At 48.8% G+C, this 19835-nt stretch overlaps 1 protein-coding gene across 2 annotated transcripts in view; it reads right to left on the reverse strand.

Annotated features, from left to right (window-relative positions):
* LOC127581802 (mucosal pentraxin-like) overlaps positions 1-15617 on the reverse strand; it is an 81912-nt gene extending 66295 nt beyond the window's left edge. Inside the window, exons 1-3 of one of the 2 annotated variants that reach the window (XM_052036517.1) lie at positions 15579-15617; positions 15121-15196; positions 10906-12347 (exon numbers count right to left, since the gene is read on the reverse strand). In XM_052036517.1, the coding sequence (XP_051892477.1) occupies positions 11731-12347; positions 15121-15184 (681 nt within the window). In that variant the 5' untranslated portion in view covers positions 15185-15196; positions 15579-15617 and the 3' untranslated portion in view covers positions 10906-11730. Of the gene's footprint in view, positions 1-10905; positions 12348-15120; positions 15197-15578 lie in introns of those variants that run through there. The other variant, XM_052036515.1, reaches the window with a different exon arrangement.
* Between the last annotated feature and the right edge of the window lie 4218 nt (positions 15618-19835).

Below are 19835 nucleotides of genomic sequence, written 5' to 3' on the forward strand. Positions count from 1 at the left end.
GACTGAGTTTACAGGCACAACAGTACACCTTGCCAAGTGGAGAAGACCCATTTACTCCCACGGCCCTGACAACTGCTTCAGTCCCACTTTCCTGCTGACTGTAATTTTCCTGAGATCCTTCCTTCCTTCCGATTCCTCAGTTACACCTATTTCTGGAGGTTTCTTGTCTCTCACACTCATCACAAGCCAGAAGGAGGCCATTCAGCCCATGGTGTCCATGCCAGCTCCCAGGGGAGCAATCCCATCCATCCTATTCCCTCTCTCCCTACTTCCCGTACCCCCAAAATTCATTGTCTCTCTCACACATGCCCATGAAACCCACTTTGATCGTTTCCCCATCAATCTACATCAAGAGATAACTTACAGTGCCCAATTAACCAATCTGCATGACCTCGGGATGTGGGAGCAACCTGGAGCATCCAGAGGGAATGCACAAGGTCACAGAGGGGTCACATTCTTCTCACCCTCAGACTAAAAGCAACATTTTAATTGCTGCTGTCGAGTAAAGCCTCCAGGATGAGTTCATTAATTAATCCTGTACCACTGCACAATATCAGTTTGAGTGAAACCTGCTGTGTGTTGGCTCCAGAACGTGCCAGCTCTGCCGACAGCTCTCTGTGATCTCCTCATGACGGACAACTTTTCCCAAACCAAATCCATGCTGTCTTGTAATGACCTCTGGAATGGCTGTATGCTCACACTTCTATTTCTGCTCTCAGTTCATCTGTTTCATTTCAAGAGCTACGTGCTTTCAGAAACAGACCTTTCACTTTTGTAAATGCCACTGACCCTGTGTCCTTGGCAAACTGGGCCATTTGTCCTTCTCTCCCATCAGCTGTGTTGTCAACAAAGGCAGTGAATAGTTACAGCAGGACACCACTCGTCACCTCCCGTTGATGAAGAACTCCTGCTCATTATCCTTACTCTCAGTTCCTGCCACGCGGCCAGTTTCCACACCAGGGCAATAACTTCCCTCCAATTCCATGAGCTTTGACCTCAGCCGACAGTCTGTCATGAGGGAGATTAACTCATGACTTGTGGACGTCCAGATCAGTAACACCCCAGGATGGTCGTCCTTTCAAAATATCCGATCAGGTTCATCAGCCATGACCGACTATTTACAAATCTACAATTCCCAGATAGATTGTAGACTAATTACTCCATAACTCCCAGGTTTCCAGCCCTCACTCCTGTCACCAACACAACAACAAGCACCATTTACCAATGACTGGGTCGCATCACTCAGTGTCGGGACATGGCTTCTGATTTTGGAAAGGTTCCTTTACAGACAAGTCTCACTTGTGAGGGAAGTGCAGACACAGTTGATCCCCTGTACATACAGAGACACACCTTGCTGCGAGACAATGATGTTTCAGCTCCCACAAGATTAACAAGAATTGTGCTCGTGACTTTTCTTTAATGTTCAAGGGACCGTTGCGGGAATTTGTGCGTCCTGCTGTTGGTGGGGTGTTGCAGGACAAGAAACCCTTCAATGAACACTGAGCTGTGCTGTTGTGAGCCTTGGTTAGTTTGTTCCCAGGGGAATGGGTCAGATCTAACTCAGCAATGAGGGTCTAGCAAGGGATGCTGGAGCATCTCCCTGTGGATCTGGCTGACGAGATGTGAATGGCACTGAAGGTTACATCAACATCCCCACCTCTGACCTTATGCTGGGGGGGAAGATCATTGATGAAGCAGCTGAAGGTGGTTGGGCCCAGGACACTGCCCTGAGGAACTCCTTCCTCTTCTTTACAGACACAGTTGTGCTTTCAGTAAAGTTCAACCTGAACTCAAGCAGATTATATAAAATTGTGTCAGAAGGGAATCGATATTCCTTTATAACTTCCATCCTACGTTAGTTCATTGTACTTTCACATACTAGATACTGTAAATGCAATTTTGCTATTTCATTAAACAAGATGTTTCTCCTTAACCAAAAATACTGTTCACACCTGCTTCCCTTTAACTCTGACATTGAACACCACTTCTCCACTGATCCTTTGGAGGATTCTGTTCCCATGTGGACACGGGATCTTTCCTGTTTGCAGTTCCCTTCCAAGCTGGTAAAGTTTGGCCTGAGCATTCCTTCCTTCAAATAAAACAAGCTCACCATGAAGTGTGATTGACACAGCCCCAACACACACTGTCTTTCAAGAGGAATGAATATCTCACTGTGAACGAAGGAGGAGCAAAAGGTCGACTGAACTTCCTGTCATGGGGAACCTGGTGTCAGTGATGACCTTCTGACCTGTTGGAAGCTGGAGAGGAAATCCTGTTGAACTGCCCACTGCCATTCATGACAGCTGTGGTATTCGGGTGAGGTGATGTGTTGGTTCAGGGATCACTTTGTGAGTCTGTGACAAGCTGCGTTTGATGTTGAGCATTCCTGTAATCGTGTGTTGCAGGATCACCGGGTTGACATCTCACTTCCAGGTAAGCCCAGTGCTGCTCCCGGCACGTCCCTCTGCAGCCCTCATTGAGCCAGTGTTGTTCCCCTGGTGTGAAACTAACAGTAGAGTCTGACATTGGGGGGGGGGGGAGTGGAAGAACCCGACTGTGACGGCAGGGGAGGGTCTGACAGTTTGATTTGGTGGGGGGGGGGGCCTGACCTTTGTGCAGGGGCGGGGGTGGTGTGTGGAGTGAATGTTTAATGTGGTGGATGGGGTGCAACCAAGGGGCTGCTTTTATCTCCATCTTCTTGGGTGATGTCTGAGCTGTTCTCACCCAGACAAGTGTCCGTACTCCAGCACACTGCCACAGGCCGTGAGGCTCCCCTTGATGAAGATCCCCACATGATTTCTGAGGCCAGTTGAGATCAGTTGCAAGAAAAATAAGGTTGTAATGTGAGGAAAATAAGGTTGTGATAGTTGATGATTTAACTTTCCACATATTGACTGGGACTCCCATACTGCAAAGGGATTGGATGGAATCAAGCTTGTCAATTGTGTTAAGGAAAGTTTCCTTAATCAATATATAAGGTCCCAACTAGAGAGAGAGAGCTCCTCTTAGGGAACGAAACAGGACAGGTGACAGAAGTGTGCAGGGGAACACTTTGGAACTAGTGATCATAATTCCATTAGTTTCAAGATAATTATGGAGAAGGATCTGACTGATCCTTGGGTTGAGGTTCTAAATTGGAGGAAGGCCAATTTTGATGGCATCAGAAGGGATCCAGCAGGTGTGGATTGGGACAGGTTGTTTTCCGGCAAAGGAATGCTTGGTAAGTGGGAGGCTTTCAAAAGTGAAATATCGAGAGTTCAGAAACTGTATGTTCCTGTTAGAATAAAAGGCAGGGTTAGCAGGTTTAGGGAGCCTTGGTTATTGAGGCTGTGGTAAACAAAAAGAAGGTGGCACACATCAGGCATAGGCAGTTAGGATCAAATGAGGCACTTGAGGAGTATAAGAAATGCAAGAGAACACTTAAGAGAGAAATCAGGAGGGCAAAACAAAGACATGAGGTTGCTCTGCCAGACAGGGTGAAAGAGAATCCAAAGGGTTTCTATAGATAAGAGCAAAAGGTAGCAAGGGACAAAATTGGTCCTCTTGAAGATCAGCGTGGTCATTAATGCATGGGGCTGAAAGAGATGGGGGAGATTGTAAATGAATCTTTTGCATCCTTATTTACTCTGGAGACAGACATAGAGACTATAGAACTGAGGCAAAAGAGTAGTGAGGTCATGGACCACATCTGGATTATGGAAAAGGAGGTGCTGGCTGTCTTGAGGCGAATTAAAGTGGATAAATCCCCAGAGCCTGACAATCTGTCCCCTCAGACCTTGTGGAGGCTAGTGCAGAAATTGCAGGGGTTCTGGCAGAGATATTTAAAATGTCCTTAGCCACAGGTGAGGTTCCAGAGGATTGGAGGATAGCTAATGTTATTCTGTTGTTTAAGAAAGGTGCTAAGAATAAGATGGGAAATTATAGGCCAGTGAGCCTGACATCAGTCATGGGTAATTATTGGGAGGCATTCTAAGGGACAGGATAAATAATATTTGGATAGACAGGGGATTAGAGATAGTCAACGTGGCTTTATGCACGGTAGGTGTTGTGAAACAGATTCAGGGTCTCAGAAGGCAAAGACTCTGAACACAGTCTGGCAGAAAATGACTTATTTACAAAAGACAAATAAGGGAAAATGGTAACAGGAATAACACAATCACACACGGTTTATAGCGAGTGTGGGAAAATCACAATGGGGTAAAATACACACACACACACACACACACACACACACACACACACACACACACACACACACACACACACACACACAACAGACTAGGTACATACAATCAAGGAAAAGCAATACAATACCTGCCACCCCTTGACTCAGGGCAGGCACAGCTCTGTGCTATCAGGGACACTAACTAAAATGCTCCCAACCCTTTAAACAGTGCACACCTCACCAATGATTTCTCCAGCATCGTTTCACAGTACTCGGCCTGGAGTGAAGCAGGGTCATCCCTTGAAGTAGACAAAGCGAGAGAGCCGAGCACATGTGGCATTCTTTATAGTGCTGGAGGGCTGGGGGGGGGGGGGTCCAGCCCAGGTAATTTACAAAGGCCAATGGCCCAGTGCCAGCAAGGACTAATCGATTACAAAGGCCAATGGTCAGGTGTGGACTGATGGGTGGCGCAGGGCCAAACCTTGATTGGCAGTGGTGTCATCCGGCCAGGTAGGGGGCAGTGGTGTGTCTTCTGACCAGGTAGTGGACAGTGCTGTCATGTGACAGCCACGACCTTCCACGATACAATCCACCCCTCGGAAGTCACACCACTGCCAATCATTACATGGAATACAGTGAAAAGAACACCCATATATCGTAATAGAAGTCTTACCCTTAACAGATTGATAAATCATGGTAACAACTATTTCTAAACTTAAAGCTTAAGGTTAATATACAGCACTAATGAAAGGCAGATGTGCTCTTGATAATCTGGCAAGCACAACATAATATACAGACAACAATAACGAGAGTGAGAGCAGTCACCCAGTGCATGACAGTTGCCCACCATCCCCCCAGAGACCCAAACAGCCACCAGTTTCCCCATGAGGTGTCGTACTGGAGGAGCTGGTCCCTCGCTTTTTGAATTTTAGCCACCGAGTCCCGAATGTGAGCGGTCAAGTGGGTGATGTTCCTTGACTCAGGGATAAATGTGCAGCATTCGTTACCGATCACCGCACAGGTACCACCATCCGCAGCGAGTAGGTAATCCAGGGCCATTCAATTCTACAGGGCGATCATCCTGACGGCCGTCAGCTCTGCCGCTGTCCGCGTCAGGGTGTCTTCGGTATGTTGCAGTGCCACTGCTGTTTCGTTGGCCAGCGTCTCGAGCACGCTGGTCACCTGGATGACCTCACGGGACAATTGAGGTGTGCTATATGTGGGAAATGCTATCATCCAAAACGTCTCCATCTCTGTAACGGCCCTCTTGTCCCAGTGTCCGCTGTACGCCGGGTGCTCCCCGAGGTCGTCTAGGGCGTGGACGTAGGGCACCACAAATACTGGAAAGCAGCAACCGTACCAGCTCGTGGGGAGCCACGGGTAGGCACGTTGGCTGCAAATCCAGTGGGCCCCATTCAAAGTCCAGGGAGCCCCAGCTTAGTGGCACCATTGGTAGTGATCACTGGGGCACCCGGATACCAGTCTCACTTGCAGTCGCTGTGACCGACTGAAAGGGTGGAACCGTGCTCATTCGGGACCCTGCACCAGCATTCCTTAGGTCTGCTCACCGGCTGTGGAATGACCCTGAGAGTCGGGACTCGGCTGGAGGTCAAGTTGTAGGGAGGGAAATACCAGTTCCTGAAACACCCACCCCATCGGGGATCGTTGGAAGAGATGTTATGTAGTGGTGAGGGGAGTGGTGGGGGACTGCCATTTGGGGCACCCCCAAACAATATGCCAAAACCCACAGGAGTGAAATGTCTATGCAAACAGTTCATCTGAACATCATCCAGTGGGATCGCCGTAAGTGGCAGAGCTTCGGGCAGAGATTTGGTCCAGAAACCAAGCAGGACTCTGTGCCCTTGGATCTTCTGCCAGAGGGCTCCATTTGGCGAACGTCTCACTGGCCGAGACCTGTAACTCAAAAGGGACACCTGTCTGGCTGGGAGCAAGTGGCAGTGCTTGTTCAACAGTTTGCTTTGCTGTTTCAAAAGCAGCCTGTCGTTTGGGACCCATAAGAACGTGACTTTCTTACGGAAGATTAAACCATGGCAGATAGTGGGGCTATGAATATCTAAATCCACCACTGCATATCAAGGCTTGTCCGGGCGCCCTGCAATGTCGTCCACTAGGGTGATGATGTCGGGCACAGCAACAGCAAGAGGGGGGGCAGAATTGTTGAGGTGTCTGTAGTCCACCGTCATGCACTACGTCCGATTCCTTTTGTGGACGGGCCAGACGGGACTGTTGAAGGGAGAGGCTGCGGGTCTAATGACACCCTCCCGCAGTAGGGATTGGACGGCCTCAGTGATATCTTGATGTCCTCCCAGCACTCTGTACTGTCGGCTACAGACGACCTTCGGGGGGGTGGGGGGGCGGTGGGGGGAACAACAACTTGTTCCCATTTGGCTGCCCCAACTACAACTGTAGCCTGTGCGACCCCGAACGTAAACTTGCCCTGGTTAGTATGGAGGGACTGTCCCTTTAAAACATTGATTCCTAGGATGCACTCAGGCGAAGCCACTATCAATGCTGATACGGGTCGAGGAGGTTGATTCCCGATGACCATGTGGATCGTGACTTCCCTCGCAGGTAAAAGGGAACCCCCAACCCCTCTATTTGCAGCTGTGTTCCTTTCCACCCGGCAGGGTCACCCGGGATGGTGGTGTATTGAGCACGCATGTCGACGAGTGCCATCCACCTCTATGTTTCCCCTTCCCCGATGTACAGCGACGGGTATATGTGGCCACAGGTCTCCCGGGCAGGAGAGGGCAGTGGAACAAATGCGTTGAGACCCCTGGCCTTCATCCTGTGGGAGGGGGTGGAGGTCTGTCACCCTGTGGGTGAAGGTTCCTGATGGCAGAGATGGGCCATCTCCTGTCTCAGCAGGTCCCAGAGCTCAGCCTTGAGGGCAGGAGAGACTGTTTCGAGTGGGGGAGGGGCAGAGGCAGTGTTGGCGGGGCAGCCCGCGTGGTTCGGAGGTTGGGGGTGCCCCCGCTTTTGGGCTTGATCCCGGGGTTGTTGTGTTTTCCCCTGGCCAGATGTCCCCCCGCAGAGCTCTCTCCAGAGCACGTAAATGGCAGAGGTTGGGATCCCATCTATGCTGGCGTGGTCCACCCCTGAATGCAGCAGGTCCAGGTATAGCTGTTTGTACGTAAAACGAGGGGTTGTGTCTCCAGCCCTTGTATTTGCCCTACGGACCCGGGTGGGCTTGCCCCGCTGCAAGTACTCTAGCCCTTCCAGGAGGGTGATGGCATCCCACACAGTCTTCCCATTAGCTGGTCCCATGAGGGGCAGGACCACTGGCCTCAAATTGGGGAGTGCGGTGGTGACCAGGTATCCCGCTAGCGTGCTGGTCACCCTGGTGTTTACTAACAACTAGCGATCGCTGGCCCTCTCATAGATGCCCGTCACCCGCGCCCACTAATGACCCTGGTGCCTCACTGACCATGCTCCGTTGCGGGCACCCCTATAAATCCCACTCGAGAAGGGTAGGGTACTGGACCCTCATGACGGTCACTACCCGATCCCACAGGGTAGTGCTGTCCCCAATCCCACAGGGCATTGTTGACACTCTGTTGGTCGGACAGGCTCCCCAGGGCGCTCACTTCCTGCTGAGAGAGACTCATGTTGGGGGCTCCCTCATCCCACAGTCGGAGCAGCCATGTGGCCAGGTGCTCGCCCGGCCACTGGCAGTACGGATCCGCCAGATGGGTCAGATCCTTGGCTGAGAAATCCCCGGACTCTGTAATCTTGGAGGGACCATGGGCACTTTCCCCTGCGGGGTCCTCATCCTCACTCCCCTCCCTTCTGTGGCGGACCTGGGACCATGTGGTGATGGGTCGAGCATGCAGGGGTTCGGGTGGGTAGGGGGGAGGGCGGGTGTGATGGGACCCAGGCTCCTCGGGCAGCCCCTCCTCATCAGTATCCATCCATATATCCCCATCCCCCAGCCATGTGTCCAGCTTGTCGCCGTGCTGGACCAGGGCTCGAATTTTGAGCGGATCCAGCTGCCAGCCAGACTGGCGGGCTGCCTGCGCCTGCTGCATTTGGATCAGCCTGCAGGTGACCTCGGTACCTATCAGCTAGAGGTCATTGGCTCGGGTCTGGGCAGCCTGAACTGCCTCCTGCAGTGTACAGCAGCACTGCTGGAGCACCTCTATCTCCTTGTCTTTTTGGAGACACATAACCCGTATCTGGCCAGTGATCCTGACCTGGCGTCTCAGGAGGGACACAAACAGCCGGAAGGCACACCTTTGACTCCCTTTGGCCTTGGGGAACCCCGACCTCTTGAGGACGGAGACCACATGGTGCCCCATTTTCTCACCACGGGGGTCTAACTGCTCGGCCCAGTCCACTGGTTTACTGTGGTCCGCCAGCATGCTGGCCAAGCTCCCAAATCCCTCACTCTCGTCGGTCCTCCCGGGAATCCTGTCCTCGGTGCCTGCACTGGCTTTGTTGACCCTGTTCCAGAGCATCCCACCCCTCGTCTGTGTTCAGCCAAGACCTTTGAGACCCTGCTCGCAGCATCAAATGTTGTGAAACAGATTCAGGGTCTCAGAAGGCAAGGACTCTGAACGCAGTCTGGCAGGAAATAATTAATTTACAAAAGACAAACAAGGGAAAACGGTAAAGGGAATAACACACACACACGTGGTTTATAGCGAGTGTGGGAAAATCTCAACGGGGCAAAATACACACACCAGACGAGGTACATACAATCAAGGAAAAACGATACGATGCTTGCCACCCCTTGACTCAGTGCAGGCATGGCTCTGTGCTATCAGGGACGCTAACTAAAATGCTCCCAACCCTTTAAACAGTGCACATCTCACCAACAATTTCTCCAGCGTCGTTTCACAGTGCTCGGCCTGGCGCGAAACAGGGTGATCCCTCAAAGCAGACAAAGAGAGAGAGCCAAGCACATGTGGCACTCTTTATAGTGCTGGAGGGCTGGGTGGTCCAGTCCAGGTAATTTACAAAGGCCAATAGCCCAGTGCCAGCAAGGATCACAAAGGCCAATGGTCAGGTGTGCACCGATGGGTGGGGCAGGACCAAATCGGGGGCAGTGCTGTCGTCTGACCAGGTAGGGGGCAGTGCTATCATGTGACAGCTACAACCCTCCACAATACAGTAGGTCACGTCCAGCCAATCTTACAGAGTTCTTTGAGGAGGTTACCAAGAAGGTTGATGAAGGAAAGATGGTGAACGTTGTCCACATGGACTTTAACAAAACCTTTGACAAAGTCCTGCATGGGAGGCTGGTCCAGAAAGTTAAGTCGCTTGGCATTCAGGATGATGTAGCCAACTGGATTCAACATTGACTTAGCAGGAGAAGCCAGAGAGTGGTAGTAGATGGTTATCTCTCTGACTAGGGGCCTCTGACCAGTGGTGTGTCACAGGGATCGGTGCTGGGTCTGTTGTTGTTTATCATCTATATTAATGATTGATATGATTATGTGGTAAACTGGATCAGCAAATTTGCCGATGACACCAAGATTGGGGGCGTAGTGGACAGTGAGGAAGGCTATCAAAGCTTGCAGCGTGATCTTGACCAACTGGGAAAATGGGCTGAAAAATGGCAGATGGAGTTTAATGCAGACAAGTGTGAGGTGATGCACTTCGGGAGGACAAACCAGGGTAAGACTCACACAGTGAATGGTAGGGCACTGAGGTGTGCAGTAGAACAGGGGGACCTGGGAATATAGGTTCATAGTTCCTTGAAAGTGGCGTCACAGGTAGATAGGGTCGTAAAGCAAGCTTTTGGTACTTTGGCCTTCACAAATCAGGGCACTGAGTACAGGAGTTGGGATGTTATGTTGAAGTTGTACAAGACATTCGTGAGGCTGAATTTGGAGTATTGTGTGCAGTTCTGGTCACCTACCTACAGGAAAGATATCAATGAGCTTGAAAGAGTGCAGAGAAAATTTACACGGATGTTGTCGGGATTTGCGGACCTGGATTATAGGGAAAGGTTGAATAGTTTAGGACTTTATTCCCTGGAGCGCAGGTGAATGAGGGGAGATCTTACGGAGGTGTACAAAATTATGAGGGGAATAGATCGGGTGAGTGCACGCAGGCTTTTTCCCCTAAGGCTGGGTGAGACTAGAACTAAAGGTCATAGGTTTAGGGTGAAAGGTTAAATATACAAGGGGATTCTGAGGGGAAACTTCTTCACTCAGAGGGCGGTGACAGTGCGGACCGAGCTGCCAGCAGAAGTGGTAGATGCGGATTCAGCTGTAACATTTAAGAGAGGTTTGGATAGGTACATGGATGGGGGGGGTTTGGAGGGATATGGTCTGGGTGCAGGTAGATGAGACTAGGCAGAAGATCAGGCAGCATGGACTAGATGGGCTGAAGGACCTGTTTCTGTGCTGTACTACTCTATAACTCTAAGTTTCTGGTTAGTGCGGACCCCGGCATGTGGATTTGGAGAAGTCAGCAATGGGAATGCCACAGAACATCAAGATGTGTCTTGGTGCTGAGATTACTGGTTGATAATGACCCCAGATGACCAGCATCGTTCCACACACGACACCCCCCAGTGGAGTTCTACTCAGTTCCCCAAGGCTTCCCGGGTGTTTCATTGACACTCAGTCCAAAGGTAACATGTTGTCAGCAGCTAAACTCTACGCTGCTCTGTGTCATGAGTCGATTTAACGATGGGAACTGAGAGTACACTGAGTTTTAACTGAAGACCACACACAGGCACACACACGGTAATTACACACACAAGATCCTTATTGTTTTGGTGCTAATTTACTAAGCTGATAAAACTGCAATGTTACCGTTCAATCACAGTCGCTCGAGGCACAGTACATATTGTGAGCTTTCCAAAGGGAGGATAACAAACAATGTGACATCAAGAGGGTAATACAGAGAGAGGCAGTAATAGTTCCAATCAGCACAATCTAAGTCAAGAGCAGGATCAGCTTCCACCACAGGGACTTTCCCACAGTCCATGTCTGCCCATCACCATCACACCCGTGCCCCTGACACTTTATTGTCTGCATGTGTGTGTCAGAGAGATGGTACCAAATGTCCCTGACACCGCTCCGTGCTGGTGCACCTTTTAACTGGGATGCTGAACTGTTCCTGGTGGGATTTGAGGAAGGGTTCCAGCAGAATGGATGAGGAGAGGTGTCTGGTTAAGGAGGGAGGACTTGTCTGCCCTGAGCAGTTGGTGTCATTTCTGGGGTTCAGTCAGGCTCAGTGTGAGGGGCAGTACCCTGGGGTTTACACCCTGCTGATCCCTGTAGACATCCATCAGAGTTCCCTGCTCCCTGTCCATCTCCCAACGTGTGACAGAGAATGGCCAAGACTCTTGTGTCCTGAGTCTGAAGCCATTCCCCAGTCAATGAGGGTGATGAGAAACTGAGAGGACTCAGTGAGTTGTCCCTTATCCAGAGGTAAGCAGCTCTTTATTCTCGAATTAACTTCACTACTTCTACTGTTGATCTGGTTCAGAGAGGAAAGGTCACAGTGAAAGGCCATAGCCAGCAAAAGCAGTTTGGGGAGACTGTGTCCCCTGCGCACATTTTAATCTTTTTTGTAACCAAATCATTTTAAAATGTACAATTGTTATTATCTTCAATTTTCGTGATCCCACCTGACACATATTTTGCTGTTTCCCAGTTGATGATGTTCCCCCCAGCCCTGGAACAACGCCGACTTACGATATTGATCTCACCGGGTGTTAGAACATAATCCCACATGTTAACGTCACTCATCTCCCCAACAAAGGACTGACTTTTGCTAAAACCTCCCCCAACGCTGTCCTGCTCCTGACCAATGATAAACTGACCAGAACCTTTCACAACCCGACCCTTCCCACCAAACTTCTGTAAGCTGCGCTGTCCATTTACCCAGGCTGTTGCTGAACCCCCTGAAGATTCCCAGGTTATGCAGATGTGTCTCAGCAAGGCATCCATTTTTGGGAGGGAAAACTCCACTACAAAATAATTTAAATACAAGGAGACTCCTCCACTCGATGTTTGCCAAATCAGTAGTTCATTGTAGGATCTGGACGTTGCATAGGAGAACAAACTGTAATCGCGGGCTGCTTCAGAAGCTGCCCAGAAGCAGATGGTAAAGGCAGTCAAACTGGAGAAAGGCGACGAGTAAAGTCTGACATAGCTGTTGGCTGTTGCGGTTGGAAATATCACTGACTTCCCCTCCAGGCCTGTAAAACATGAAGAGTTAGATTTTGGTCTTTTTACTCAGAGTGGGAGGAGTTTGTGAAGAGTGCTCGGGAGAATTTCATGGCAAATGAAGGCAGACAGTTTGAGGCAACTCCTGCAGAGATAAAACAAAGATCAAATACTGCAAAGAAAAGTGGGTTACTGATAGATAATTGTGAAGTCCACATGCAACTATTGTAAGACAAACACTATACATTGCTGGAAGATTTATGTGTCGGTGGAAAATCTTTGAACTCTCACTCAAAGTGCTCCCCAGTGTACACTGTAACAGGCCAGGTTTAACTGACTTGGAGGAACTCACCACTGCTGTATGAGATTTTCTTTGTGTGTTGTCTGATCTGAGTTGTAATTAAGGGGCGACTGGGCCCCAAGTGAAAACCAGATTCGGAGTGCAGGTCAAATACACAAATCCCTCCAACAACGGGACAGGATTCTGGGAGATGAGCCAGAACCAGTGGAGCAGGTAGCATTCAGGGAAAACCTTGGAAACAGTGATCATCGAGTTCTCAGTTTTAGAATAGCTGAACAACAGGATATAGACCACTACAAGGCAGAAATAGACATCAAAATGGCCCAGCAAGTCTCTACATTTTACCTAAATGCTGCGATGAACCAGAAAACAATAAAACCGGATGGACCACCCAGAATAGACCTGAAATTCATACACAAAAAAGTTGCTCCCAGCACTGTTGACCTTGCAAAGTGCTCCTCACAAACACCTGGGAACTGGGGAATTCACTATGAGATCAGTCCCACAGACGGGTCATGCAACAGACTGACATAGTGGCACTTGATGAATCCCAGTCGACAGACAATGTGCCGGACTCCCCCTTCACCGGACATGGACAAGGATCCATTTCAATGGGGTGTGTCTAGCACAAGCTGGCAGGCAAAACCATGACTTAACAATAGGAGGCCTTCAAGATGGAGATGTTTCAGCTGCTGTCTGGGTCGGTTCCCATCAGAGAGGAAGGTCACAAATTGAAGGCTAGAATTCCCTGGACAACCAAAAGGAGAACCAGCTGAAGGGAAGTTTTGAAGATGATAGTTCAGACACTGGGAATGTTCTCCCCAATTTCCTTTGATACCCTGGGATGGAAGATGGAAGGTGTTCCAGCAGTTCTTTTTGCAGCGGGCGGTCTGGGTGTGGATTGCAGCATCAGAAGTATCAGTGGAGGCGATTCCACCTGACAGTACAATAGGGAGCTGAATTTAGAATAGAGGTAAGATCTCCCAGGACGAGGGGCAGTTGGTCTTCTGCAGTCAGCGTTATGGAACACCTTCCTCTGGGGAATGAACAATTCCATGACTCTGACCCAGTGATGAGAAAGCAGCACAAAAGGAGGGTGTCGGTGGGTCTTGGAGCTGATGGCGCTCTCGTGCATCGACGGCCCTTCTCCTTCCAAGTGGCGGAGGCACTCGGTGCCGCTTTGGGTAATGGACATTGAGGTTCCCACCCAGAGTGCAACCTGTGTCCTCATTACATCCAGTACTTTTGGCAATGCTCTGCAGACTGCATACAGTGCCACCTACCCTGTGTCCTTGGCAAACTGGGCCATTTGTCCTTCTCTCCCATCAGCGGTGTTGTCAACAAATGCACTGAATAGTTACAGCCCCAATATAATCCTTGCAGGACACCACTCGTCACCTCCCGTTGATGAAGAACTCCTGCTCATTATCCCCACTCTCAGTTCCTGCCATGCGGCCAGTTTCCACACCAGAGCAATAAATTCCCTCCAATTCCATGAGCTTTGACCTCAGCTGACAGTCTGCCATGAGAGAGATTAACTCATGACTTGTGGACGTCCAGATCAGTAACACCCCAGGATGGTCGTCCTTTCAGAACATCCAATCAGACAGGTGGAAATATGAAATGACAGAGGGCAGAGGTTGAAGGTAAGAGGGAGAAAGCTTAAAGAAGATTTGTGAGGCAAGTTTTCCTTTTATACAGAGTGTTAGGTGCCTGGAATGCACTGCGAGGGGAGGTAGTGCAAACAGATAAGGTAGCAATGTTTCAGAGGCATTCAGACAGACACATGAACTGGCAGGGAATAGAGGGCTACATGCCATATGCAGGCAGACGGGATCAGTTTACAGACACATCATGGTCAGCACAGACATGGTGGGCTGAAGGGCCTGTTACTGTGCTGTACTGTTCTATGTTCTATCCCTCATTCCCGTCACCAACAGAACAACAAGCACCATTTACCAACCTGAAGGAACAATTTCCAGACCAGGAGAACTTTTGAAGACAATCCAGTGATCGATTCATGGTTTGACCAAAATACAACACATCTTGTCCCAGTATCACCTGAACTGTCACCTCTTCTTGTTCTCACCTTCCTAAACAGCTAAAACCAGACATTCTTCACCATGGGAAATGACTTTAAAAAGTTCCCAATGATTCCAGTGCATTGAAGAACAACAGACTTTGTGAGTTGATAATTCACTGTCGTTACCATTTTGCATACAGTATGGTGCACTGAATGAGTTCATCCTCAACACTGGTTCGCACCCACCAAGGTCCTTAAATGTGTGTGTCCCATTCTGTAGTATCCAACAGGCTGGGGTAGAACCTGGGATCTTCCTGATGGTGAGTCTGAGGACCACAAGGTGAGGTCAGCTGCCTTGGCCCAGACCGGGAATGGAATCTGGGATCCTGCCGCCCTGCATGGTCCCCAGTACCACTGTGCTACGATGAACATTGGATGATGTTTGCACGCAGTGACATTTTATATCAGAACAAGAACATACCTACACTGTCAGATCCTGCCAGGTAAATGCAGATCACAAGCATACTTGGAATGAAGGGGTTCATCCTGTCTCCAGCCTGTTAAAACAAAGAATTTGTTTTACACGCACGGTAGCATAGCGGTTAGTGCGATGCTATTACAGCACCAGCGATCGGGGTTCAATTCCCGTCGCTGTCTGTAAGGAGTTTGTCCGTTCTCCCGTGTCTGCCTGGGTTTCCTCCAGGTGCTCCGGTTTCCTCCCACATTGCAAAAAGACATACGGGTAGGTTAATTTGGGTTTAAAATGGGCGGCGCGGACTCGTTGGGCCAGAAGGACTGTTACCACGCTGAAAATAAAATTTACATTTTAAAAAAATTTAAAAAATTTAATTTAAATCCCCAGTTCAATTCTGTTTAAAATCAGAACCACCACCCAGTCATGTGTGTCAGTAACACACAGATAGTCCCTCTGCTACTCACTGTGATCCGTCTGCAACAAGCCAGCCTCACCTCAGGTGGATCTAACACCCTGGGCACAAACTGCTGCAGTTTATATTCTGCTGAACTCAGTCACAGCCAATTGCAGGAAGGATCTGAGGGGGTGGAGCACATTCTGCTGCCAGCCAATACTCAGAGAACGGTCACTGGCCTCAGTGTCCACATCAGCGGTTTGTACAGTCAGCACCAGATAATGAGGGTGTGGAGCGAGACACCTTAACCCACCCATCCCGGGAGGTAATACCCCCAAAGCCCTCTCCCGGCTCCATCTGGGAGCACATCCCAGGGCTTTATTCATCATAGGTACAGCATGGTATTGGTTTATAATTGTCACTTGTACCAAGGTACAGTGAAAAGCTTGTCTTACAAACCAATTGTACAGGTGCAGTTACACTGAGCTAGTACAAAGTGCATTGATGTAGTACAGGTTTGCATGGACCATGTGCCAGAATCATGATCTCAGATTCGCACTTGATCCCCAGGCTTCAAGACTGGTAGGCTTTTCGCTGTCTTGTCGTGATTCTGTTTCTGTTTTTCTTTCCCTTCCTCTTTAGCCTGTTTGACCTTGTGTGCTCCTTCAGGTGTCAACAGGTTTTCATATATTGGAAGGTTAGTGCATATGCATCGAGCCATCAGCATTTGGGCTGGTGAAAGACCGTTCTGCAGTGGTGCACTTCTGTAAAGCATTAGACTTCTGTGGAAATCCTCTCGTCCATCTTGCGCTTTCTTCATGAGGCCCTTCACCACCTTAATTGCACTCTCTGCTAGGCCATTAGATTTTGGGTGATGTGGGCATGAGGCTATACTGTATGTTGAAACCGCCAAACATTAGCAAAGGATTCAAATTCACAGCTCAAAAATTGTGGACCATTGTCTGATACTCCTTCACGTGGAACTCCATGCCTCGCAGACACAGCTTTCAGGAATGTGATAACTGCTTTGCTGGACGTTGATTGGAGTGTCGCAGCCTCTGGGTAATTGGAAAAGTAGTCTGTTCCAACAATATGGCTCTTCCCATTCCAGTCAAACAAATCCACTCCAACTTTGAAATACGGCCTGTCTAGTACAGGGTGTGGTGTAAGTGGTTCTGCTTGTTGCTTTGGTCTGTAGGTAAGGCATATTTCACATGAAGCAGTGGTCCGGCTGATGTCTTGGTTCCTTCTTGGCCAGTACATCACTTCACGTGCTCTACGTTTACATTTTTCCTACCCCCAACCCCCAAGATGCCCTTCGTGTATCTTCTGGAGCATCAGGATCTCGTTCTGGTTGGTTACCGGTTACTAGTGGTGTGCCGCAGGGGTCGGTGTTGGGACCGCTCCTTTTTACCTTGTACATTAACGATTTGGATGATGGAATAAATGGTTTCGTGGCGAAGTTTGCAGATGACACCAAGATAGGGGGAGGAGTAGGGAGTATTGGAGAGATAGGAAGGTTGCAGAGGGACCTAGACAGTTTAGGAGAATGGGCAAGGAAATGGCAGATGAGATTCAATGTAAAGAAATGTGCAGTTGTACACTTTGGAAGCAGAAATAAGTGGGCAGATTATTATCTAGGAGGAGAGAAAATCCAAAGCACGGAAGTACAAAGGGACTTGGGTGTACTCGTGCAGGATACCTTAAAGGTTAACCACCAGGTCAGATCAGTGGTAAGGAAAGCGAATGCTATGTTGGCATTCATTTCGAGAGGTATAGTGTATAAAAGTAAGGAAGTGTTGATGAGGCTCTACGGGGCACTAGTGAGGCCTCATTTGGAATATTGTGCGCAGTTTTGGGCCCCACATCTTAGGAAGGATGTGCTGATGTTGGAGAGGGTTCAGAGGAGATTTACGAGGATGATTCCAGGAATGAAAGGGCTTACATATGAGGAGCATTTGTTGGCTCTTGGACTGTACTCACTGGAGTACAGAAGAATGAGAGGGGACCTCATAGCGACATTTAAAATATTGATAGGAAAGGACAGAGTAGATGTGGCTAGGCTGTTTCCCTTGGTGGGTGAGTCCAGGACCAGAGGGCACAATCTTAGAATTAGAGGGTACAGTTTCAAAACAGAGATGAGGAAAAATTTCTTTAGACAGAGAGTGGTGAATTTGTGGAACTCCTTGCCACGTACAGCAGTGGAGGCCAAATCAGTGGGGGCGTTCAAGGAGGAGATAGATAGATATCTAAATAGTCAGGATATCAAGGGATATGGGGATAAGGCCGGAAATTGGGATTAGAATAGGTTTTTTTTCCCCCATTCCCCATTTCTCATTTCTATTTCCCTTTCCTTGGAGCAGACTCGATGGGCCGAATGGCCTGCTTCTGCTCCCTTGTCTTGTGATCTTGTGATCTCCTTGCGTAGTGACACTGGAATCACAAACCTGTTCCTTTTGAAGACCATATCTTTCACTACTGACAATTCAGCTCTGCATGCCCAATAATCCCAAACACACATTGGACAGTCATCCTTTGCTGCTGGCCATCCTTTCCGTATTGTATCATTGAGTACATTCATTGTTTCATCTGCCTCTGCTGCTTTCCTAATCTGCTCTGTTCTATCCGGAGATACTGGAAGAGGGGTGACAATCATGTCAACATCGGTCTGTATATCTGCATTAACCTGTTGGTCACTCTTTTCTGTCTTGACAACTGCTCGAGACAGCGCATCAGCAGCAAACATATGTTTTCCCAGTATGTAGATCATCTTCACATCATATTTCTGCAGCCTTATCAACATGGACTGTATCCTCATGGGACAGTCGTTCAGTGGTTTCGATATACCTGTAATTGAGACCAATGGTTTATGGTCTGTCTCCACTTCAATAGCTTGCTTGTAGATGCACTGATGGAACCTTTCACGTGCATATGTACTGGCGAGAAGCTCTTTCTCTATCTGTGAATAGTTGGCTTCTGCACTTGTTAAAGCCCTCGATGCATAGGCCACAGGTTGCCATGTGCCATCATGCTGCTGCAGTAGTACTGATCCAAGGCCGTGCCGGGATGCATCAGCTGATATCCTGATACACCTTTCCCGATCATAAAACTTCAGGACGGGCTCTTTAGTTAGGACCCTTTTCAACGTCTTCTTGCTCATGAGACCAAATCCATTCATCTTGTTGCTCAAGGAGTGACCGAAGTGGTGCTGACACTGTTGACAGTTGAGGGGTGAACTTAGCCAGGTAAGTCACCATCCCCAAGAAACGTCTCACCTCCTCTTTGTTTTGAGGCCTCTCCATGTTTTTAATGGCTGATGTCTTTCATGGGTCAGGCTTCACTCCCTCTTCAGCTATGACATCTCCTATGAAGGTCAGTGTCTTAACACCAAACTCACATTTCTCTTAATTTAATTTCAAATTGACATTCCTTGTCACGTCAAGCACTTTCCTCAGTCGAGTATCGTGTTCCTCCTTGGTGGACCCCAAGACGATGATGTCATCCATCATGGTCTCAACACCAGGTATGCCCTCGAAAATCATGTAGATGATTTCGTGGTAGACTTCTGGTGTGGACAGGATCCCACATGGCAGCCGAAGATAGTGATATCTTCCCTGTGGTGTGTTAAAAGGACACAGTCTCGAACTTGCCTCATCAAGCTTCATCTGCCAAAACCCAGATGATGCGTCAAGCTTGCTAGACCCTTTGGCACCTGAAAACCGGGACATGATCTCCTCCCGTGTTAGCAATTTAAAATGCTCTCTCTTGATGGCTTTATTGAGATCTCTTGGGTCTAGACATATCCGCAAAGCTCCATTTTTCTTTTGCACAATGACCAGTGAACTCATCCAATCGGGTGGTTCTTCAATTTTCTGTATGACGTTCATTCGTTCCATGCGTGCTAGTTCTCGTTTAAGTTTATCTCTAAGTTGAAACGGAACCTTCTTGCATGCATGGACAACAGGAGCCACTGCCTCATCTATATGAATTTTGCGTACACCAGGTAAGCATCCGAGCCCCTCAAAGACATCTGCATACTCTTCCATGAGTGTTGTGTGGTCATCTTTGGTATGTGAAGCTACTATGAAAATTCTTTTCACTAGGTTGAGCTTTTCACATGCACTCAGACCTAATATTGGCTGTACTCTCTTTTCTACAATCAGTAGCTGTGATTTTAAATGCTGCCCTTTGTTCTTAAAGTTGACCCTACAGCCCCCTTTTACTGGAACTTTCTCTCCTGTGTAGTCTGTCACTTTTAACTTCACAGGGTGAATCTTACTCTTTACTGTGAGAGTCTTATAATCATCCATGGATAACAGATTCACCT

The sequence above is a fragment of the Pristis pectinata genome, chromosome 22 (assembly GCF_009764475.1).
Source record: "Pristis pectinata isolate sPriPec2 chromosome 22, sPriPec2.1.pri, whole genome shotgun sequence".
In the NCBI taxonomy this organism is placed as follows: domain Eukaryota; kingdom Metazoa; phylum Chordata; class Chondrichthyes; order Rhinopristiformes; family Pristidae; genus Pristis; species Pristis pectinata.